The sequence below is a fragment of the Brachyistius frenatus genome, unplaced genomic scaffold (genome assembly GCF_029030835.1).
Source record: "Brachyistius frenatus isolate BFR_SWC_R1_liver_20210118 unplaced genomic scaffold, ASM2903083v1 Contig_115, whole genome shotgun sequence".
In the NCBI taxonomy this organism is placed as follows: Eukaryota; Metazoa; Chordata; class Actinopteri; family Embiotocidae; genus Brachyistius; species Brachyistius frenatus.
This window is the reverse complement of record NW_027210714.1, coordinates 1,058,706-1,077,500: the sequence shown is the minus strand read 5'-3', so window position 1 is coordinate 1,077,500 and position 18,795 is coordinate 1,058,706. Positions and strand designations below refer to the sequence as shown.

The following is an 18,795-nucleotide window of genomic DNA, read 5'->3' as shown; positions in this document are numbered from 1 at the left end:
TCTGACCAGCATCCTGTAGTGACCGCTGACCGACTGACTCTTCATGCACACTGCAGAGACAGGCGGGATCAGGTACGTGCAGGTGTGTATCGTGAGCGCGTCTGTGTGTTATCCTGTGTGCGCGTCGGTACGTACGGTTCATGTGATTCTTGTTCAGGCAGTTTGTGTCCAGAGCGTGACAGAGATCGTAGATGGAGCGGCCCAGCAGCTCCTCGGCGCTGTAGCCTAACAGAGAAGTCACTCTGCGCAAACACACGAAGCAAAGTGAAAGTATTTTCTAAAACAGAAGCATCAAGGCAGCAGTATGTTAATGATTAGATACCGTTTGGTTTGGCTCACTGATTTTATGCAGTCGCAGTTCTTTTGTGCGTCATTTTACACACTGTCTTTAAAATCAAGCCTGACGTGTACAGAGCAGAAACTTAAGGGTCTCTACTCGAATTTATAATAAAGTTATGGCGGTTTGAATAATGTTTGGCTGCACAATATGAACTTCGTCATGCGTGGGCAGTGGGGCATAATGAGCACAGAGGTTTTGTGTTATTAATATAGTGTAATATTGTATATAAAAAAAAAAACATTTGTCAGGGACAAACTAACTAACTATTAAGTATTAAAGGTGGGACGTATTTATTTCATAAGCATTGCAGCAGAATACAATTTGAAAAATAATCTGAATTAAACTTGTTCCAGCCGACGAGTAGTTGAGTTTACCTCGCTGCCGATCTGCTTCTTTGCTCAGATAAAACCAGAAAAACAAACCCAAATTGGTGCAGCACAGTTAATGAATAATAGGGGATGAGTATTACGTTTAATCCTCTTCCTTCCTTTTTTTTTTTTTTTCAAATTTTTTTTTATTTCATAACGCACTGCGTTGCATAATGAAATCACAATTCCTTTTTATCACACGCCACGGAAAAACGAGTCATCGAGTGTGCAGCTGCTCCTGTTTTTCAACTCAGTAACTATGAGTTTTAATCTTATTAAAACTTATTCTCACACAAGTGCTTTAAAGTGGTATTTATGCTGAGTCACAGTATTTCCAGTTCAGTTTTTGCTTCCTTTTTCTGCTGTTGCTCGCTCCACTTAATACAAAACTGCGGCTTATTCACAAGAACCAATAAAGCATAGATGTATGATCAAAGGCTCGCCATTTAAATAAATAATGCGCGGTCTGAAGCTTGCATGTGTTACCCACTTCTCATCACAGTAGGTGAACCTCATGTCCATGCTGTGCTGGCTGGTGAAGGTGTGTGTGCTGAGGAGCGTGTGTGAGAGGGGCAGAGGCCGGCAGGTCAGGAACAGGCAGGAAACTGGGAACGGAGCCACAGAGACCTTCGCTCTGCCCTGACAGTGCAGAACCTAAAATCACAGAACGTGGCGTTAAAACCTAAAAAAAAAAAAAAAAAAACACAAAAAAAACTAGTAAAATGTGAGGTTTTTGTTCCAAGTGTTTTGTTTCTTTTTCTTTTTTTTTTTTTTCCTCATGAACCTTCCACGTAGCTGACTTGAAGTTGGCGCTTCGTCCTCGGTGCGTCAGGGCGCTTTTTATCCTCATGACGAAGTCCCTCTTCTCCCCGCACCAAACTTCCTCTGAAAAAAACGAGCGATTTATTGAGCCACTGGGATGAACACGCACAAGAGTATGCAGCCAAACTTAACCATCCTTAATGTTCACATTCACACACCTGCAGGTAGACGTAGATTATTTCGGATTTCTTCGTGATCACAGGGGTGAGTATACTCAAAAATATTGTGTCCCATCAACTCAGTCTGTCAGAAAAAAATAAAGTACATATTATTCTTTACATCCTGATTTCTAAGTGAAGGTGTGTGTGTGTGCGTGTGCGTGCGTGCGTGCGTGTGTGTGTGTTCACCTGTGTCAAGCCCATGTACTTGCCGACGTTGTCGGACAGGAAGATCATGTCTCCCTCGGTAGACAAGATCATCAGAAATCCCTCCAGGATCCTCAGGTACATGTTCGTCTCCTCCGAGGCCACGAAGGACTCCCTCTCTTTCTCCTCCTCATCCCGTCCTCCATCACAATCGCTCAGCTCCACTCCACCTTCCACCACTTGTTGATATCCGACCGTGTGCCTAGTTTCTGCTTTCTTCCCAGTATTTTCTAAAACAGAACAAGACATGTCCAATTTTTCTAAATTCCTCCTGAAAAACGGTCCTATAGTGGAAAGCTTTTTCGCTTTATTCTACATTTTCGGTATCTATGGGAACGGTGAACAAAGAGAACAGAGGATGTGGTGTCTTTTTAAGCCCGTGTGTGTGTGTGTGTGTGTGTGTGTGTGTGTGTGTGTGTGTGTGTGTGTGTGTGTGTGTGTGTGTGTGTGTGTGTGTGTGTGTGTGTGTGTGTGTGTGTGTGTGTTCCAGGTGTGAGTACTTGTGTCGTCAGGGACTTCCTCTGTATAACATCCGTTTAAAAGCCACCAGATGGTTGAACTTTTTCACTCAGTTAAACATGTTTGTTTTCAAAAGGAAGAAATTACCACAATAAAAAGAAGTAGAGTTGTACATTTCCATTATACTGGAGGGCACTTTGATACACTGAATTGGCCCAGTAACAATCTTTGTACCTCTAAGTTCAAAGGTGCATTTGAAATATAGTATTATATATAGTATTTTGGACGCTATACCACATAAATGCATTAAAATGTGTACTTGTAGAGCTCTGGATCTCCCTTTTACATTTAAATGTTTGACTTCCCAAATCCTTTTTCATGTAAATATATCTTTCTTTACAACTGCAACCCGCAAACTTAACTCCTCTTTACAATGTAAAGAGAGTTTATCTGCATTGTCTGCACACAAATGCAAATATAGCTTTTGATACTTTCTCTGTGAGTCTAAAACGTACTTTTACAGGTGAGATGAACCTATCTCAAATCTTGATTTAGTTACTTCCATGTACGTGCCTCATACACTGGCCTTTGACGCGTGTGATGACTGTGCTGTTACCTTTGAGCAGCGTGTGCATACGAATGTAGCTGAGGGTGAGGCGGATGACGGACGGTTTGTCCAGGTTATCTCGGATGCAGGGCTGCAGCGGCAGGAGGCGAGACAAATCTCCAAACACGTCCGACTCCACCCGCCGTCTCTTCCTGGCCGCCTCCCGGCTGATCGCTCTGCAGGCGGCGGGGAAAAAAAGCCACAGAAGAAGTGAGGATGAATTCAAGCTCTCTGAGTAACATTTGTATGGATTTCATGAGCTAAAAATGACAGTTAAACGTACCCTAAACCGACTACGTACCGCTATACCACATAAAACTTGTATATTAAAGTAAGACATTATCGAAGACCATATTTTAAAGATACATACTATATGTTTATATGTCCTTATATTAATTGAATAATATTGATTTGTAACAGTTTTTGCTTTCTACCACTCTGCAGATTCAGAGTCAACGTTCAACGTAACCTTAAACTGATGAAAACACGACAATAACGCCTGTTGAGAGACACAAGCTTTTTCAACTTTGCTTGAACTCTCAAAAAAAGAGTCAGCTTGATGATTTTGACATCATTTGAAAGGGTTGTGGTGAATTTCTCAACATGTAACAAAGCAATACGTCTCTCGTTTTTTGATATTTTAATGCCGAGGCCTAGTTTTACTTGACAGTGCAATTTGCTGCAGCTAACATTTTGACTGCAGTATTTTTTTTTTTTACTTTTTTTTTTTCGGATACTTCCACCACTGATGGGGAAGGACAATGAGTGTGCTGTGGTTAAAATGCAGGTCATAAAGATGCCAAGTGAGGCCACATCACCCTCTTTGGCTTCCCGGCATCACCTCAGTTACCGACTAAACTGCCACAGACACAAGTCAAGAACTATTTGAATACATTTAAAAAAAAAAAAAAAAAAAAAAAAACTAAAATTGATCAAAAAGTAACAGGCGGCTTTACCTTCTCTTCTCCTTGTCTGCCGTCATCGTGTCCCACAGACGTCTCTATCCGGAGTCATGGTGAATTCTGGCTCAGACGTAGAAGAGATAATGACAGCAGGAGTTCACAGCACAACGGGATTTCTTCCCACAACCATTTGCACCATCACAGGTAGTCTAACTCATCCAGAGAGGCAATTAGTGATGCCAAATGTCACAAGGCAAGTGGTCCCCTGCAGCACAGATGATGCTGTCTCTGGTGAGTGTCTCCTATCTCCTCTGTGATGCAAATCACAGACAGGCCTCCAAAACTGAGCATGACGATAGGTCAGCTGGCCCGGAAAAGCATCACCCGCCCCCTTTGCTTTCTCCCACCCTCCGCTCCACCCTCTTCTCTCACACAAACTTCAGAGCATCCCACAGATTTGCCTCTGAGCAGCAGCAGCAGCAGGCGCGAATCGATGAAAACTCGCAAAAAATAAATAAATAAATAGGAAAGGAAAGAAGACAGAGGAGTCTGGGATTGAAGTAGACAGCTCAGTGTTTTATTGGAATCAGACCAGACAGGATTAGCCCGGCTGTTGCACTACATTTTGGCACAGAGTAAGATAGTGTGCCCAGGAACAGCCCTACCCCTGGGTGCACAAAGCTTCACTACACACCGACTCTACTGCACAGAGAGCAACCAGCTCGCCTTCAGAGCACTGTACAGTACACGCGACAACAGTCCTTCTCTGTGTGTGACTGTGTGTGTGTTTGTAAGAAAAGACAGCGGGAAGTAGAGAGGGGAGGGGGCAAAAGAAGAGAGTCTGTATGTGGTGTGTGTGTGTGTGTGTGTGTGTGTGTGTGTGTGTGTGTGTGTGTGTGTGTGTGTGTGTGTGTGTGTGTGTGTGTGTGTGTGTGTGCGTGTTTGAAATGAGAGGTAATTCAGCTGCTGGTTCGCCACAATTCTTATCACCCGGCTGTAACAGACCTAGAAATAGTATAGTTATAGTATTATACACAAAGGTTTCCTCCAGATACACTTTACAATAATAATAATAATAATAATAATAATAATAATAATAATAATAATAATTATAATAAAAAAAGACAGAGAGAGCAATAAGAAAGAAAAGCCATTCTTGAAAAAAGCAAAAGTCAGAAAAGCAAATGGTTTTGGCTGAGTGAGACGGCTGCTGGAGGCGGGAAAGGGGAATTGGTGCTTTGGAGGACAGAGCAAGAAAGAGGGGGTGGTTGCATTGGAGGCTGAAAACACTGATGGTAGCTATAGAAACAGAAATGCTGAAGACAAAAAAGTCCCACGACAGGGAAGGAAAAAAAAAAAAAAAGTCCCACATTCATTCACACACGCAAAAATGTACATTCATGACACCCCACCCAAAAAAATAAAATAAAACACCCACGTGCCAGCACATTCACACCGGCAGGACAGACGGGGACTCTGAAACTAACAGATGGATGAAATAGCTAGAAAAGCGGGCTTTTTCACTGCTACACAGGCCACCTGTAGCACTCCGCTCCTCATAATTAGTTCATTAGCCTGTAACTCGTCAGCTCGACATTCACTTTATACACACAGACAGGAGCACAGACAGTGAGTGAGAGATATTTCAATCGTTCCAAAACAAAAGACAAAAATACACTTTTTCGAGGAATAAAAATAACACGAGAACAAACAAACCATAAAATACATAGATAGTCAGGGTATTGCACAAAGGGGGAGTTGGCCCTAACTGGTCCACATAAGGACAGTAATAACACAGGTAGGGTTGCTTGTCCATGCGCCACAACGCTCCTTTACTAGCAGACAAATACCAACACAATACAGCCACTCAACACAGGCTATTTACAAGCCTCTGCACCGAGCACCTTCAGTCCACATGTGTACAGGTGCCGGGGAGAGAAGCAGTGTCAGTGTGTGTGTGTGTGTGTGTGTGTGTTTGGTTGTCTGAGCATGTGCAGTGAGCTTGTGTGTCTGTGCGACCGTGTGAGACTCGGGATTTCTAGTGCGTCTGCGTCTGTGTGTGAATCTGCGTTCAAAGTATGCACGTGAAAATGTGTGTGAGAGCATGTGCAGGTGTGCATATTCATAGTCATATTTATATTCATAGTCATACTCATATTCATTGTCATATTCATAATAAACCCAGGCAACAAGAACAACACAATGCAAGTAAATAATATTCCAAAAGTAACAACAACCAATAGCTTCAAAGTAAAGGAGTGACCGTGTGTGTGTGTGTGTGTGTGTGTGTTTTGTAAAGGGATTTATGGTACTACTGAGTGTCAGCATGTGTGGCTACGTGCATGCCAGGTTTAGTGTTGCAGGATCAGTGTTTGTGTGTGTGTGTGTGTGTGTGTGTGTGTGTGTGTGTGTGTGTGTGTGTGTGTGTGTGTGTGTGTGTGTGTGTGTGTGTGTTAGGTCTGCGTCTCCTCGGGGGCGCAGTAGGAGAAGTCCTTGAACTCCTCCTGGTTGATCTGTCGGATGATGGTCTCATCTGTGGGCGTCAGCACGGGGTCCTCCTTGGTGAAGTCCTGGTCAAAGTTATTCACATCTCGCTTGGTCTTCTGCAGAGGTGCAAACACACACACACACGCACACACACACACACACACACACACACACACACACACACGCGCGCACAGGGGAAAGACATCAGCGGAAGAAACGAAACTGTAATCTAATGCTTTAAAAACAACATTACAGCGACACCTTCTGACCACTGAGACTTACTGCCATTTCGTACATGATTGTTTCTGTGAAGATGGTTAAAACGATAGCTAAATAGTATTTCTGCTTCCAAACAATTTTTTTATGAATTAATTGAGTCTCCTTTCCTCTAATCTTTGGTATTTGCATTTCCGTGTGAAATACCGCATCATTTTAACTGCTCCACCCGGGGGCTTGATATTGTTTGGATTTTTTTTGCTATACTGCCGCCATACAACAGATGGCAGACTGAAGCAAGTTTTACTATAAAACTGTTTTTCTTTTTAAAAAATACAAGCTAAACTCTTGAAATGCATCCGCGCTTGACTTTGTCTTCACACAAAAAAAAACATCTGTACAAGTGATCAAGTCTTCTAAAAGTCTGTAAAATGAGCCGAACTCGTTCTGTAAGCGATTTAAACTACGTTGCACACTATTTAGAGAAGAAATAATTAAGTCTTCCTCTTACAAATAGAAAACTGAAATGCAATCAAAATCAATCGATTCAATGCACTCAGGGACTTTCTCGATACAGTTTTACTTGTAAATAGCAGGCTATGACTAATAGCATAGCTAATGTTGGCAAACTTTAGCTCAATATTGCTGTTTAATGGAATGACAGTGTGCTGAATTAATACAACATTTTTTGTTAACATTTAAGCTAAAAACGAAACTAGTGTTTGTGTATTTTTGTCGCAAGTAACTGTCTCGAGCTGCCCAGTGGCTTCCGTTCAGCAAAAGTTACGTCGTTTCGCTTTGATTCAGGTAAATTTCAAATCCCAGAAGAGGTCAATTTGTAACTCTGTCCTATGGACACTTTTTGGCAAGTGCACAAAACTACTGAAGCTATCCAGCACGAATCAAAACCTCTGAAAATTGTTCAAAACATTTTATGAAAACCCCCCAAAAAAATTCAGTCCAAAATGAAGAATTCATTCATGTGTGGAAAGAGTTTGTGTAAAACAGCCACATAGGAATATTAAAGTACGCAGGTTTTTTTTATTTTATTTTTTTCAGATACACAGTTTTGTGGGATGTAAAATGTCTGTGTGTTTTGGGGAATGTGCGTGTGTGTAGTGTGTGTTTCTTACAATGCGGGGTTTAAAGGGTGGTTTGACTTTCCTCTGTTCCAGCAGGACCCAGTCGATCTCCCTGAAGAAGGCATGGGTCTTGATGGCCTCCTCGCAGCCCTGGCTCACCACGCAGCCCAGACGCTTGGCTGGGTTCTTCGTCATGAACTGCACACAAAACAACAACAACAACAACAACAACAACAACAACAAAAAAGCACAGTTTAAAATTACGCCGCACCCCCCTCTCCTCCCCCTTTAAGACGTTCAGCTGTGGCTTCATCCACAAAAGTGGCGAGGACAGAAAACAGAAGGAGGGGTTGAGCAAAAAAAACACCAAAAAAAACACTTGAGCGCTAATAATAGAGCGGAGGCATTACTGGCTCTGCGGATGGTACAAACAGAGAGGCGTAGTGGCGGCGTGATGAAACAGGTCAGCAGAGTGCCGGTGTTATTTACCGGGACTGAAAGCTGCGTCGCTTTTGTGCTGTTTGTTCTGTATTATGAGAGCACTTCGTGATCAGCTGTGGTTTTATGATCGCATCATTACTTTAACCTTATTGACTGACTTTTTTTTTTTTGTATTCTTCTTTGTCGGAGCGAAGTGCGTCGTAACACCTCGGCATGAAGAGCACTTTGAGTTTGATTCACACATGTGCAGCTCTTCGGGAGAGAAACATGAATGACAGCGCGACAACAATGACCAGGCGAGCGCAGGACGAAAATAAGAGCTCTAAAATCTTGAGTGAAACCGTTTTAAATGAAGTGGCAGTTGTTTAAAGTTACGTTTTGGAGGTCACAGACATCTGTTTCATAATGAAGGCATCGAAACATGTAGGTTAAAACCAGGACAAATCTATCTGAAAGGGAACGTTTTAGACATCTAGGTCACAAATAATCATTTTCAATTTTTCAATTACGATAAAAATATTTTCATCCCTTTTCAACTTAATTTCCTAATACGAACAAAGATGGTGGCAAGAGATGAACTATCTACATCCTCAATTTGTACAACGGTAATTCAACTTTTACTTTTATAATAATGTTACTTTTATTTATTATAAAATTTTAAAATAAATTCAAGTTTATCGTGTAACAGAAGCGTCTTTAAGGATTCTGCAAATACTTCCAGAGCAGCAGAAAATGTTTTTAAAGACCTCATGGATTTTTCTGGAGAATCAGAAAAGAAAACTCAGATACTTAGCTAGAGCCAACAACCGAGAGCTTTTCAACCAAATTCATTCCAGTTTGAACTTCTTCTGACCTCCAAACCACCACATAGATGATAGATATGAAACATTAAATGCATTTAGGAGTAAATAAAAGCAAGAAAAACTGGATCAAAAACCCAAACGAGTCAGTTTTGTGCAGCAGATTCTCCAACTGGGACAAAATCTACTGAATTTAATGACAGTAAAATTGAAGCATTTTTCAATTTGACATGGACGCCTTCAAGCATTCACAGCAATCAGCGATGAGACCACGACACGCACGCTTGAAGAGAAGATAATAGCATTTTAAACTCTTCTTGATGATGTTGAAAGAGGTGCGTCACAGCGACGAGACGACACGTACCGCTCGGAGGATGGAAACAGCCTCTTTGCTGAGCCACACGGGATAGAGGACGTCGTCGTGGAGAATCGACTCGAACAGGTCGTCTTCATTATCAGCTTCGAACGGAGGCTGCCCGGCCATCATCTCATACATCAGCACCCCCAGGGCCCACCAGTCCACCGAGGCCCCGTACTCCAGCTCCTGCAGGATCTGAATTCAACGGCAAGGAGGTGCAGAGAACTTCATTAGGAAACGCTTCCATTTTAACATCTTTAGGATGTGTAGAGGAAGAAAGCACTAAACCCTGAAAAGAGCTATTTAAATGTCATCGGCAGTGGAAGGTGGAAGAACAGCTGAATTCGATTACTTAAAGATAGCGGCAGACATGTTTTAAGAGAAATAAAAAATACTCTCCCTTGAATAATAATTCGGTTTTTTTTCCCCATAAAAAAAGCTCAATTGACTAGTTGCAAATTCTTAAAAGCACATCTACTCCTTCTTCCCTACTGAAATAACCAGAATCTATGAATATGCAAATGAAAGTCCCTTTTAAACGGTATACATGCGAGGTACGAGTTCTCTCCTGCTTCACTGAAATGTCCAGTCTCAGTTTAAGTGCACACATAGACGCTTATGTGAGCCACATCTTTGAGAAACCAGTACGATCCTGCTCATATGTCTGTGCTCACATTAAACAAGTATTAGCAGCAGTAAAATGGACTCGAGCGTCACAAGTCAAAGTAAATGTGATGAAAAGTTTGGGAAAAAGAAGAAATGAAAGACAGACGGCACCAAAGAAAACAGCCAGGAGATAAAAAAAAAAACAACTGGAAATGATGAGAGAAAAGTCCTCATGCTGACCAGATTCTTGAAAACTCGATAGATATAAATGCTTTGAAGTGAATGCGTGTCACCAAGCTGTCAACTGGATTCATATTTTGGACAACAAAATCTCCAATCTCTTTACAACCATTGGATAAATGTCTACTGTATGTATTTCCCCGAGAAACGTACGCTTTCAAAATGTAAAATAAAACAATTAAAAAAAAGCTGCTTTTGCAGGTGAAAATCATTTCACAAATCAAGTTTAGACTGGTGTCAACAGTTGTAAAATATCTTCTGTGCCTCGGGAGGAAATTCAGTGATCTAAGGTTGAACCACATATCTTTAAAGAAAAGTCTGCATTACAAACTACGGCCATGGATTTTCAAATATGTGGGCATTTAACTGACTGGTTGGATATTGCAGCCCCCGCACAACTGATTTTTGACATTCATTCTGCACCATCAATATATCTTCCAGGTCCCGAAGCGTTAAGGCTGAACACTAACTTTTAGTATTGACAAAATTTCTAATTAAGCATCAGTACCATAGAACTGTATTAACATGAGGGACTTTAGTTTCCGTTCCACCACCGTGCGGCAACATGAGGTCAAAATATATAAAACAAGAGTCTTGTGGACTTTGAAGACACTGTCGGACCCTGTGTCCTGACTTCAGCTCACCTCAGGAGCGATGTAGTCAGGTGTGCCACAGAAGGTGGTGGTGGTCACTCCGTTCATGATGCCTTCTTTGCACATGCCGAAGTCTGCAAGCTTACAGTGGCCCTCGGCATCCAAGAGGATGTTATCCAGCTTCAGATCCCTGGGAGAGAAAGACAAAGACAGACGGGGGAGAATCAGCACCATCTGCCTTCCAGAACAGTTTGGTTCATTTGGGGAAGTGAGTGTGCCATGTCCAAAAAAAAAAAAATTATGTAATTAAAGTGTAAAGCCCCTTCTGCTGCATTCCTGGTAACAGAACCAGTTATGAAATTCCCTGATAATTATTGACTTGTTCAACTAGATTATAAAATTCTCTGGCTTTTCCTACCAGGATTCACCTAAAAAAAAAAAAACAAAAAAAAAAAAAACCGGAATAAATAATAGATAATCAATTTCTACCTCTAAATGTTTTCATCCCAAGACAGTTTAGGGTGTCCTCGGCTGAAAAAAGATAAAAACAAAGAGGGCATTGAAGGCGTGTTACCTGTAGATTACTCCGTTACGGTGCAGGAACATGAGGGCCGATGTGACTTCTGCGGCGTAGAAACGAGAACGAGGCTCATCGAATTTTCTGGATCGCTGAATCTGGAACATCAGATCTCCTCCGTTCACGTACTCCATCACAAAAAACAAACGGTCCTGCAGAGAGAGAGCGAGAGAGAGAAAGAGAGAGAGAGAGACAGACAGAGAGGTTTGAGACAGAAAAATAGAGAGTCGAACTATTTAATCTGTTTGTGTTGTGTTGCGGTCGTGGTCGTACCCGTGTCTGGAAGCAGCAGTACAGCTGGGTGAGGTAGGGGTGGCGGCGGGCGAGGGCCAGGATGCGCTTCTCGGTCATAGTGCAGTCCACGTCGTCGTCCTGTAGGATCACGTCCTTCTTCAAAACTTTGACAGCGTAAACTTCCTCACTCCCCTTCAGCTCCGCCAACATCACCTGAGTGAGAAAATGAAATCCCACGTCCACAAAGTTAATTCCAAAATCTCAGAAGTTCTCCTTCAATGAGTGAACTTGTTATCTGTGAGTGTTTAAAACACTATTAAAACTCTATTACAACCAGCAGGTCTTCCATTCTTGAAGAAACATTTGTAATATATCTTATATGGCATCTATCAATTATCATACAGTAAAACCAAAACCTGATTTTATCTACTGAACTCAGGTCTCCACATCACCCATTTCTCCCCCCTCCAACGTGGTTCCTCACTGTCTAACGTATCAGAGACGTTTACACGTGCCGTCGTTACAAGATGATCAGCAGTATTCACTTCATAATATCTTAGTTCATCTGTATTTATTATAAAATATATAACGATACATTTTTCTGCCCCGTTTAAAGCAGCAATAACAGATTTTTTTTTTTTGGTCGTGTCATTTATACACTCTATGATCACGTCATAACGTCGTTATGGCCAACAAATTAGCAAACATGGCACCTGGCAACTGTAAGAAAAAAATGTCACTCCGTCTTTGCTCCGTTTTTGGTCTCCACCAACTCGTGAGGGAGGGAAGAAAAAAAAAAAAAGACTCTTTTCTGGCTAAATGTTTCCCTATGTTCACCAGCTGGTCTCTTTTTTCACCGTGCAGACGACCTATCGCTCGATGGTAAATGTTTCATTTCTGCCCGCTGTTGGACATTTTTCTGATGAGAGTGGAACTGAACAATAAATCTGCAGGACATTTAAACGATGACCTGTGAGACGAGTAAAGCTCAGTGGAGCTGAGGGGCACCGCAGAGTCAGGAGGGTGAGACGCCACACCAAAGCCGCTGTTAGCGTTCACACTGTATGTGTCTGAGCTGCATGTTTGTGTAAAGTATAAATGCAATGCACATGTGAATTATTCTCTTGTGGTCCCCTTGTATTATCTCACCTCTCTTGATAACTCAGCTGTCATAAATAATAGAAACCCTGGTAAACAGGGTGTGAATAAAAAAAAAAAAAAAAAAAACTGTTTTATTATAAACACAATGAGCAGTAAACAAATAAACATCCCCCTCCCCACCTTGCCGAAGCTGCCTTTGCCGAGAACTTTGATAAAGTTGAAGTCCTTGAGGGTCCTCCTCTGAGTCTGTCCGTTCTCCCTGCCTGCCGAGGACGAAGACGAGGAGGAAGTGGAGGTGGTGGAGGAAGAGGAGGTGGAGGAAGAGGAGGAGTGCTGGGGTCCCTGCTGGTCGAGTGACAGCGCGTGTTGCAGGCGATCTAACTCCGCCAAGTCTGTGGGTGTCATCGGAAAAGCGGATCAGACATCAGTGAAAACAGGCGGACGGCTGCTTTTTTTTTTTTTCCTGCCGGTGTTCGACTCAATATGCAAAGAAACAAGAGTTTTTTAGGAACGTTACTCATTTGTGACCGTCTTTTCAGTAAACTTTTAAAAATGATGATCACATCATCTGTTTAAATCTTGGATGACTCAGTTACACTATCTCAGACCAAGGTGATTAAATAACAGCGGTGATTTGAGTTGTTGTCATCGTCGTTTGGCCCAATTAAAAAATGTAAATGGGAACACTTCCACAAAGAGAAAGTTAACTTTTTATTTCTCAGCTTGCAAAGTGTGATAATACGATGACTAACTGTGACGACCAAATGGTGGTGGGCGGTGGGGAATAATTCAAGTTTAGTCTCGTATCTACAAAAATAATAACACATTTAACTATTTTAAAAAGGAGCAACAATATTTTTACTGAAATCAAATTACTACCTCTCACTGGTAACAGTAACACATTAAAACCACATGCTGCTCGGAAACCATCTGAAAGGGCTTTGAAATGTCTGTTTGTTTCTGTCAAATCGGTGTTTTTTTGGACGGCGTGTGTGAATGTGTGTGTTGTGTTACCCTGCTGTGAGGGGGAGGTGGGGACAGCTGGCTGGCTGAAGCTGTTCTCCTCAGTCTGAGAGAGCTCAGGAGGCGACTGGGGAGGGTCCTGCCCTGGAGTCAACTAGAGAGAGAGAGAGAGAGAGACAGAGACAACATGACCGTTCCTTCAGGCTGTCCTCTTGAAAACCGTGAATCATGAGTCCAACGTTAAAATCGCAGCGTCCGAGTAGAAGCACGAGTCCACGGATGTCCACGGAAATACATATAGCGCAGCCTTGAAGGTGGAATCGCTTTGATCGGCCTACAGAGTCGACTCATAGCTGGATGACGTTAACGGACAGTTAGCGAAGCTCGGCACAAACACCGGCTCTGGCCTGCAGGCACCTGCACAGCTCCTCATTTTTAACTTGTTATATCCGTGTTTCATGCTGACAAGGAGGCTCAGGGAAGAAACTGCACGCGGCATAGATATAGTCCGACGGTGTCCCACTTCCACTGCTGAAGTCGGCCTCCTCTTCAGCATGGAAAGCTTCATCCCACTTCTCAGATCCTCTTTGTCACTTGTCACCCGACTGATTTTTGGATCTTGTGGCCACTTCAAAATTCAACTCAGTCCGTTCACTAAAATCAACGACCGAGGAGTCCGAGCCGACTGCGCCCAAGCTGCCGTTCGCGTTGCGCTGTGACGGACTAGATATGACGTCACCATACCTAATAAGCACGTGCCAATTTTATGTCTAAAATATGTAAATGATGGACTATTTTTTTTTTTTTTTTTTTTTACATCAATGCAATATGACGTGTGTGTGTGTATATCAAAACAGTTGTCTGCATTGAAATGAAGTAAAATGAGCATTCTGTGTATATCCGGCACGTTGGAGTGCCGCTGTTCGGCCTTTCAGCAGAGCTGTGGTGGCACATGTGCGACAGTTTGGTCAAACACATGACAAATCTTTGTACAGATTAGACAAAGAAGCTTTAGAGGTGAGAGAAGTTAAGCTAACCAGCTGTGCAAACATGAAGGTGATACTGATGTTTACACCCAATTGTTAACAAGAACTCGAGCCAGAGTCTTTCCCAAAACGTCTAACTATACCTTTCAAAATATTTATATTTATTTCTCCAACATTATGAATTAATGACAGGCTTCCACGTCATGTTGTCTCTTTTGTTTTTTGCATCTGACTTTTAAATACCACGAACCTGCAGACGCAAAGCAGCAGGATGTTAAGGTGTGTAAGGAGGAGTTTCTCATTACTCGTCGTACAAGTCATCAACAGAATCAGTAAAAAAATACATGTAAAAACAAAAACCTTTCGTATGAATATTAAAAAAAAAAAATATATATATATATATATATATATTAGCCAAATCTCCCTTCAAACAAGTCAAATTATTGAACTGCAGATTTGACAAGTGCAGCCGGTGCGTTGGGTGTTTCAAATGTAAAAATAATATCTTCACACTGGAATTATCTTTGCTTGTGATGAGCTAAGTGTGTTTGACTTGTTACCTTCCTCCTGCGCTGTGCGGTGTTGGAGATCTTGTCGGGCGTCACTCCCAGGTCGGACAGGACCTTGGCGATTCCTCGGGCGTCCACACCGCAGTTAGGAGCTACGTTGGTCTCACACCGCCTGTGCACATTCATCTTACACACTGCAAAACAGCAAGAGCACATGAAACAGATGAGGTCATACCCACGAAGGCTTTATGACTCCAACAATGGACTTTTTTTTTTTTTTATTATTATTATTAGTTTCAGACATCAAACTGCGCTGTCAGGCCACAGGTGCGATCAAACAGGTCTCCATCAACACACTGTAGAGTGTAAAAACTCACTACCTGCTCACTCATTGGATTTTATTTTGGAAATGCACAGCTCAGTCTGTAAATATAAAAGATGTATTTTATAACTTAACAGTCGTTCTCAGGAGGGAAACTTCAAAAATACACTCTTGATACAGTATGAAAGTACAGGAGGGACACGATAGACATCACGAGGTCAGCTGCAATTAATTGTAATCTATATCATCGATCAGTTCATGTTTAATAATTTCCTGATTAATTACTTACTCTGTAAAATGTTAGAAAATACCCATCATTTACCAAAACCAGCAAATACTTACTATCATATTTACTTTACATTACTGTATTAAATATTATATTAACTTAACAAGTAATAATACAAGTATTATTATTATAAATGAATATTATTAAATAACTGTACTGAAAATGTAATTTGTGCATCTATAAAATTGAATCACGTGTATTGAGTCTTTTGCCATTTTTGTTATGCGCAAATGAATGCATGCATTGGTTACGTCATAAAGGTCTCTGTATGCTCGCTCTGTAAATTCCCAGCTGCACGTGAACTCACCTTTGCACTGCAGCCCCTGCCTCATGAGGCCCCACAGCAGGGAGCCACAGTGGTCGCAGAAGGTGGGGACCTTGTAGTTGTGGATACTGAACTTGTGGGGCATATTAACACTGAACCGCTGTGAACCCACCTACAGAGGGTGACACAGACACACACACACACACACACAAAAACATACACAGGGCGTTGCAAAGAGGTCACGGTCGCATTATCGCAGGAATAATACATGTGGCTTAAGTCTGTACACGGTGCACATATGTTACCTCAAGTCACCCGGTTTTAGGCGAGAGTATCTCTGTCCACATTCAGTCTTTTCTACACGATTCAGTGTGTGTGTTTATCTATGATTAACTGTTTATGAACAAATAATAAATGACAGTATATTATTCTGTGTTTTTTTTTTTTTTTTTTTTCAACACTTTAATTTCTACAAACATACTCTTGAGCGTATGCGCACGTCCGAAAGTGTGCGTACCTCGTCAGGAGTGTCCTCCTGCTTCTTCATCCCGGCACACTTGGTGATGATGAGCTCATGGCAGCGCTTGTGGACGACACACGTACACACTGGAAGCACAGCATCAACGTCGTGCATTCACAAATCTTGTTTTATTTAGTTAAAATAAACCCAAATTTTGTTTGATAGTAGAATTCGATTTTAATCAGCGTTAGTTTCAGTTTGGCAGCTACAGGAAAACGATGCTCGATCAACATGTAATGAGCTCTAGGAAGGCCATATATTTCTCATCATTTACCAAAATAATATATATAAAAAAAAAAACCTGTTTCTTGAACAGCTGATAGATGCAGTATTGTTCAGACTGGGGATGAATAAATACACCGGTTTAGTATCCGTGCCAATACTGACGGCCAGGTGTGACTGACCCACATTTGGATGTCAATATAAAAATGCAACGACAATATAAAGACAAGTGGGGGCATGAATGTTTTCACCCAAGTGTTGTGTAGTTGCAGCCTTGTTTACACGGCGCTGATTTTGGAGGTTATAATGAGGAAGAAAAAGAGCACTGATACTCTCAGAATTACATTTTTGGGATTCTTCTTTGGAAACTGATCTTCCGTCATTATATTTGTTTTTTTGTGAGCTGAAGGATGATTTCAAAAACTACGTCCACTTTTATATGGATGTTGTTGCAGCAAAAGCTGAGACACAAAGCAAACTTTTGCTGGCTGACCAGTAACAGTTTCCATCACCACATCATCATCTTTTCTAGTGAGACACAACTTCCTGCATCTGCACTTAACATCTCAACTGAATGTATATCTTGTTCTGCAGACTCGTCCAGTACGATAGCAAATACTGGTCATGTCAGTTCAGTAACATTTTGACTCCCAGCACAACTTTTCATCTAAAATGATGTTAATGAGATATCTTGTACTATTATGTATGCTTATAGACGCTGGTGTAACACAATGAATGTAAGGCTGCGGGTGACGGCTTGCGACCAAATCACAGCTGTCACTCGGTAACATGTAGCCCCTCTTGTGCTCTCGTGCCTAAATAATAAATGATGTGCGATGTTACTTGAGAAATTGGAATTGGCCAGAGAAAAGTACTCACCCTGACACTGGTATCCCTGCTTCCCCAGCACACCCCTATCAGATCACACACAGGAGAGTCAGCAATTCGGCCGGGCTCAATGCAACACAACAGCAGCCGGGTTAGGTCAGAGAGGTGCGTCTGCGTGTTTGCCTACCAGATAAAATCTCTGCAATGTGAGCAGTAGGTCGGCTGTCTCAGGTAGGTGGCCATGAACTTGTGTCCGTTGACTTGGTGGACGCGTCTCCGGACGGCGCCCTGTCGCCGGCGAGGGCCGATCCTCTCGCGAAACACGCGCTCCTCATTCTCGTTGGTTCCCGAGGCTGTCGGGTGAACGGACACAAGTCACGAGTTTATCAGCAAAAATGTATGCGTGAAAAGACATTTCAGATTTATTGTTGAGTCTTGTTCGCGCTCACACGCATCACAGGGATGTTCTCTCGCCCGCACGTCGACTTCATTTCCTGAGACACTTTGTACAAATAAGTATCGTTTGCATCATGTTGCTCAGGATGTTTAATCATTCAACGGCCTCTCATCTTCCGTTATCCCCCCCCCCCCCTCACACCCCCACCCTCCTCCTCCCTCTTTCTCACAAACACCCCACACCTACCAGAGGACGATGCATACGTACGTGCGCGTGCTATTTATACTCGCGTGTGGGCACTAAAACGAAGGACAGCATATTAAAATACTCCTCCTCAGCGAGCACCATCCAACCAGTCGCTCACTTCCTCTCTGCATCTCCCCGGAAAGATAAATGCTTTCCGCGGGTAACCTTAAGACAAGAGAACCACCTCCACTCTCACTCCCACACACACTCCTTCTCTCTGCGCTCCTGTCCTACTTTGCCTTTCTTTCACTCTCCCAGCATCTCTCTCCAGGGTGCGTTGTAGATGTGGTTACTGCTGAGCCTCTCCAGAGTTCGATTACAGACGGGCTGTCGAGGGAACTCAGTGTGTGTGTGTGTGTGTGTGTGTGTGTGTGTGTGTGTGTGTGTGTGTGTGTGTGTGTGTGTGTGTGTGTGTGTGTGTGTGTGTGTGTGTGTGTGAGTTGAGGTGTGTGTATCTCTTTGTGTGTAACAGTGGTGTTGGTGTGGAGGGGGAAACTAAACAGGCCATGACTGGGATCACTTTGTTTTACATAATACATCATCCATCTGTCTAGGACACACACACACACACACGCACGCACGCACGCACGCACACACACACACACACACACACACACACACACACACACACACACACAAGGAGAGGTGATGAG

At 42.4% G+C, this 18,795-nt stretch overlaps 2 protein-coding genes across 2 annotated transcripts in view; both read right to left on the bottom strand.

Annotated features, from left to right (window-relative positions):
* The window catches only part of epas1a (endothelial PAS domain protein 1a), a 4,857-nt gene extending 698 nt beyond the window's left edge, over positions 1 to 4,159 (bottom strand). The window contains exons 1-8 of the mRNA XM_069713090.1: positions 3,918 to 4,159; positions 2,971 to 3,137; positions 1,878 to 2,125; positions 1,689 to 1,773; positions 1,493 to 1,593; positions 1,199 to 1,362; positions 136 to 242; positions 1 to 50 (exon numbers count right to left, since the gene is read on the bottom strand). The exon at positions 1 to 50 is cut by the window's left edge and continues 119 nt beyond it. Of these exons, the coding sequence (XP_069569191.1) occupies positions 1 to 50; positions 136 to 242; positions 1,199 to 1,362; positions 1,493 to 1,593; positions 1,689 to 1,773; positions 1,878 to 2,125; positions 2,971 to 3,137; positions 3,918 to 3,943 (948 nt within the window). The 5' untranslated portion in view covers positions 3,944 to 4,159. The remainder of the gene's footprint in view (positions 51 to 135; positions 243 to 1,198; positions 1,363 to 1,492; positions 1,594 to 1,688; positions 1,774 to 1,877; positions 2,126 to 2,970; positions 3,138 to 3,917) is intronic.
* A 259-nt stretch (positions 4,160 to 4,418) lies between these two features.
* prkcea (protein kinase C, epsilon a) overlaps positions 4,419 to 18,795 on the bottom strand; it is a 34,038-nt gene continuing 19,661 nt past the window's right edge. Inside the window, exons 3-15 of the mRNA XM_069713084.1 lie at positions 17,687 to 17,852; positions 17,551 to 17,585; positions 16,447 to 16,535; positions 15,972 to 16,101; positions 15,108 to 15,250; positions 13,613 to 13,715; positions 12,779 to 12,990; positions 11,537 to 11,710; positions 11,261 to 11,415; positions 10,738 to 10,876; positions 9,254 to 9,442; positions 7,700 to 7,846; positions 4,419 to 6,466 (exon numbers count right to left, since the gene is read on the bottom strand). Of these exons, the coding sequence (XP_069569185.1) occupies positions 6,317 to 6,466; positions 7,700 to 7,846; positions 9,254 to 9,442; positions 10,738 to 10,876; positions 11,261 to 11,415; positions 11,537 to 11,710; positions 12,779 to 12,990; positions 13,613 to 13,715; positions 15,108 to 15,250; positions 15,972 to 16,101; positions 16,447 to 16,535; positions 17,551 to 17,585; positions 17,687 to 17,852 (1,832 nt within the window). The 3' untranslated portion in view covers positions 4,419 to 6,316. The remainder of the gene's footprint in view (positions 6,467 to 7,699; positions 7,847 to 9,253; positions 9,443 to 10,737; positions 10,877 to 11,260; positions 11,416 to 11,536; positions 11,711 to 12,778; positions 12,991 to 13,612; positions 13,716 to 15,107; positions 15,251 to 15,971; positions 16,102 to 16,446; positions 16,536 to 17,550; positions 17,586 to 17,686; positions 17,853 to 18,795) is intronic.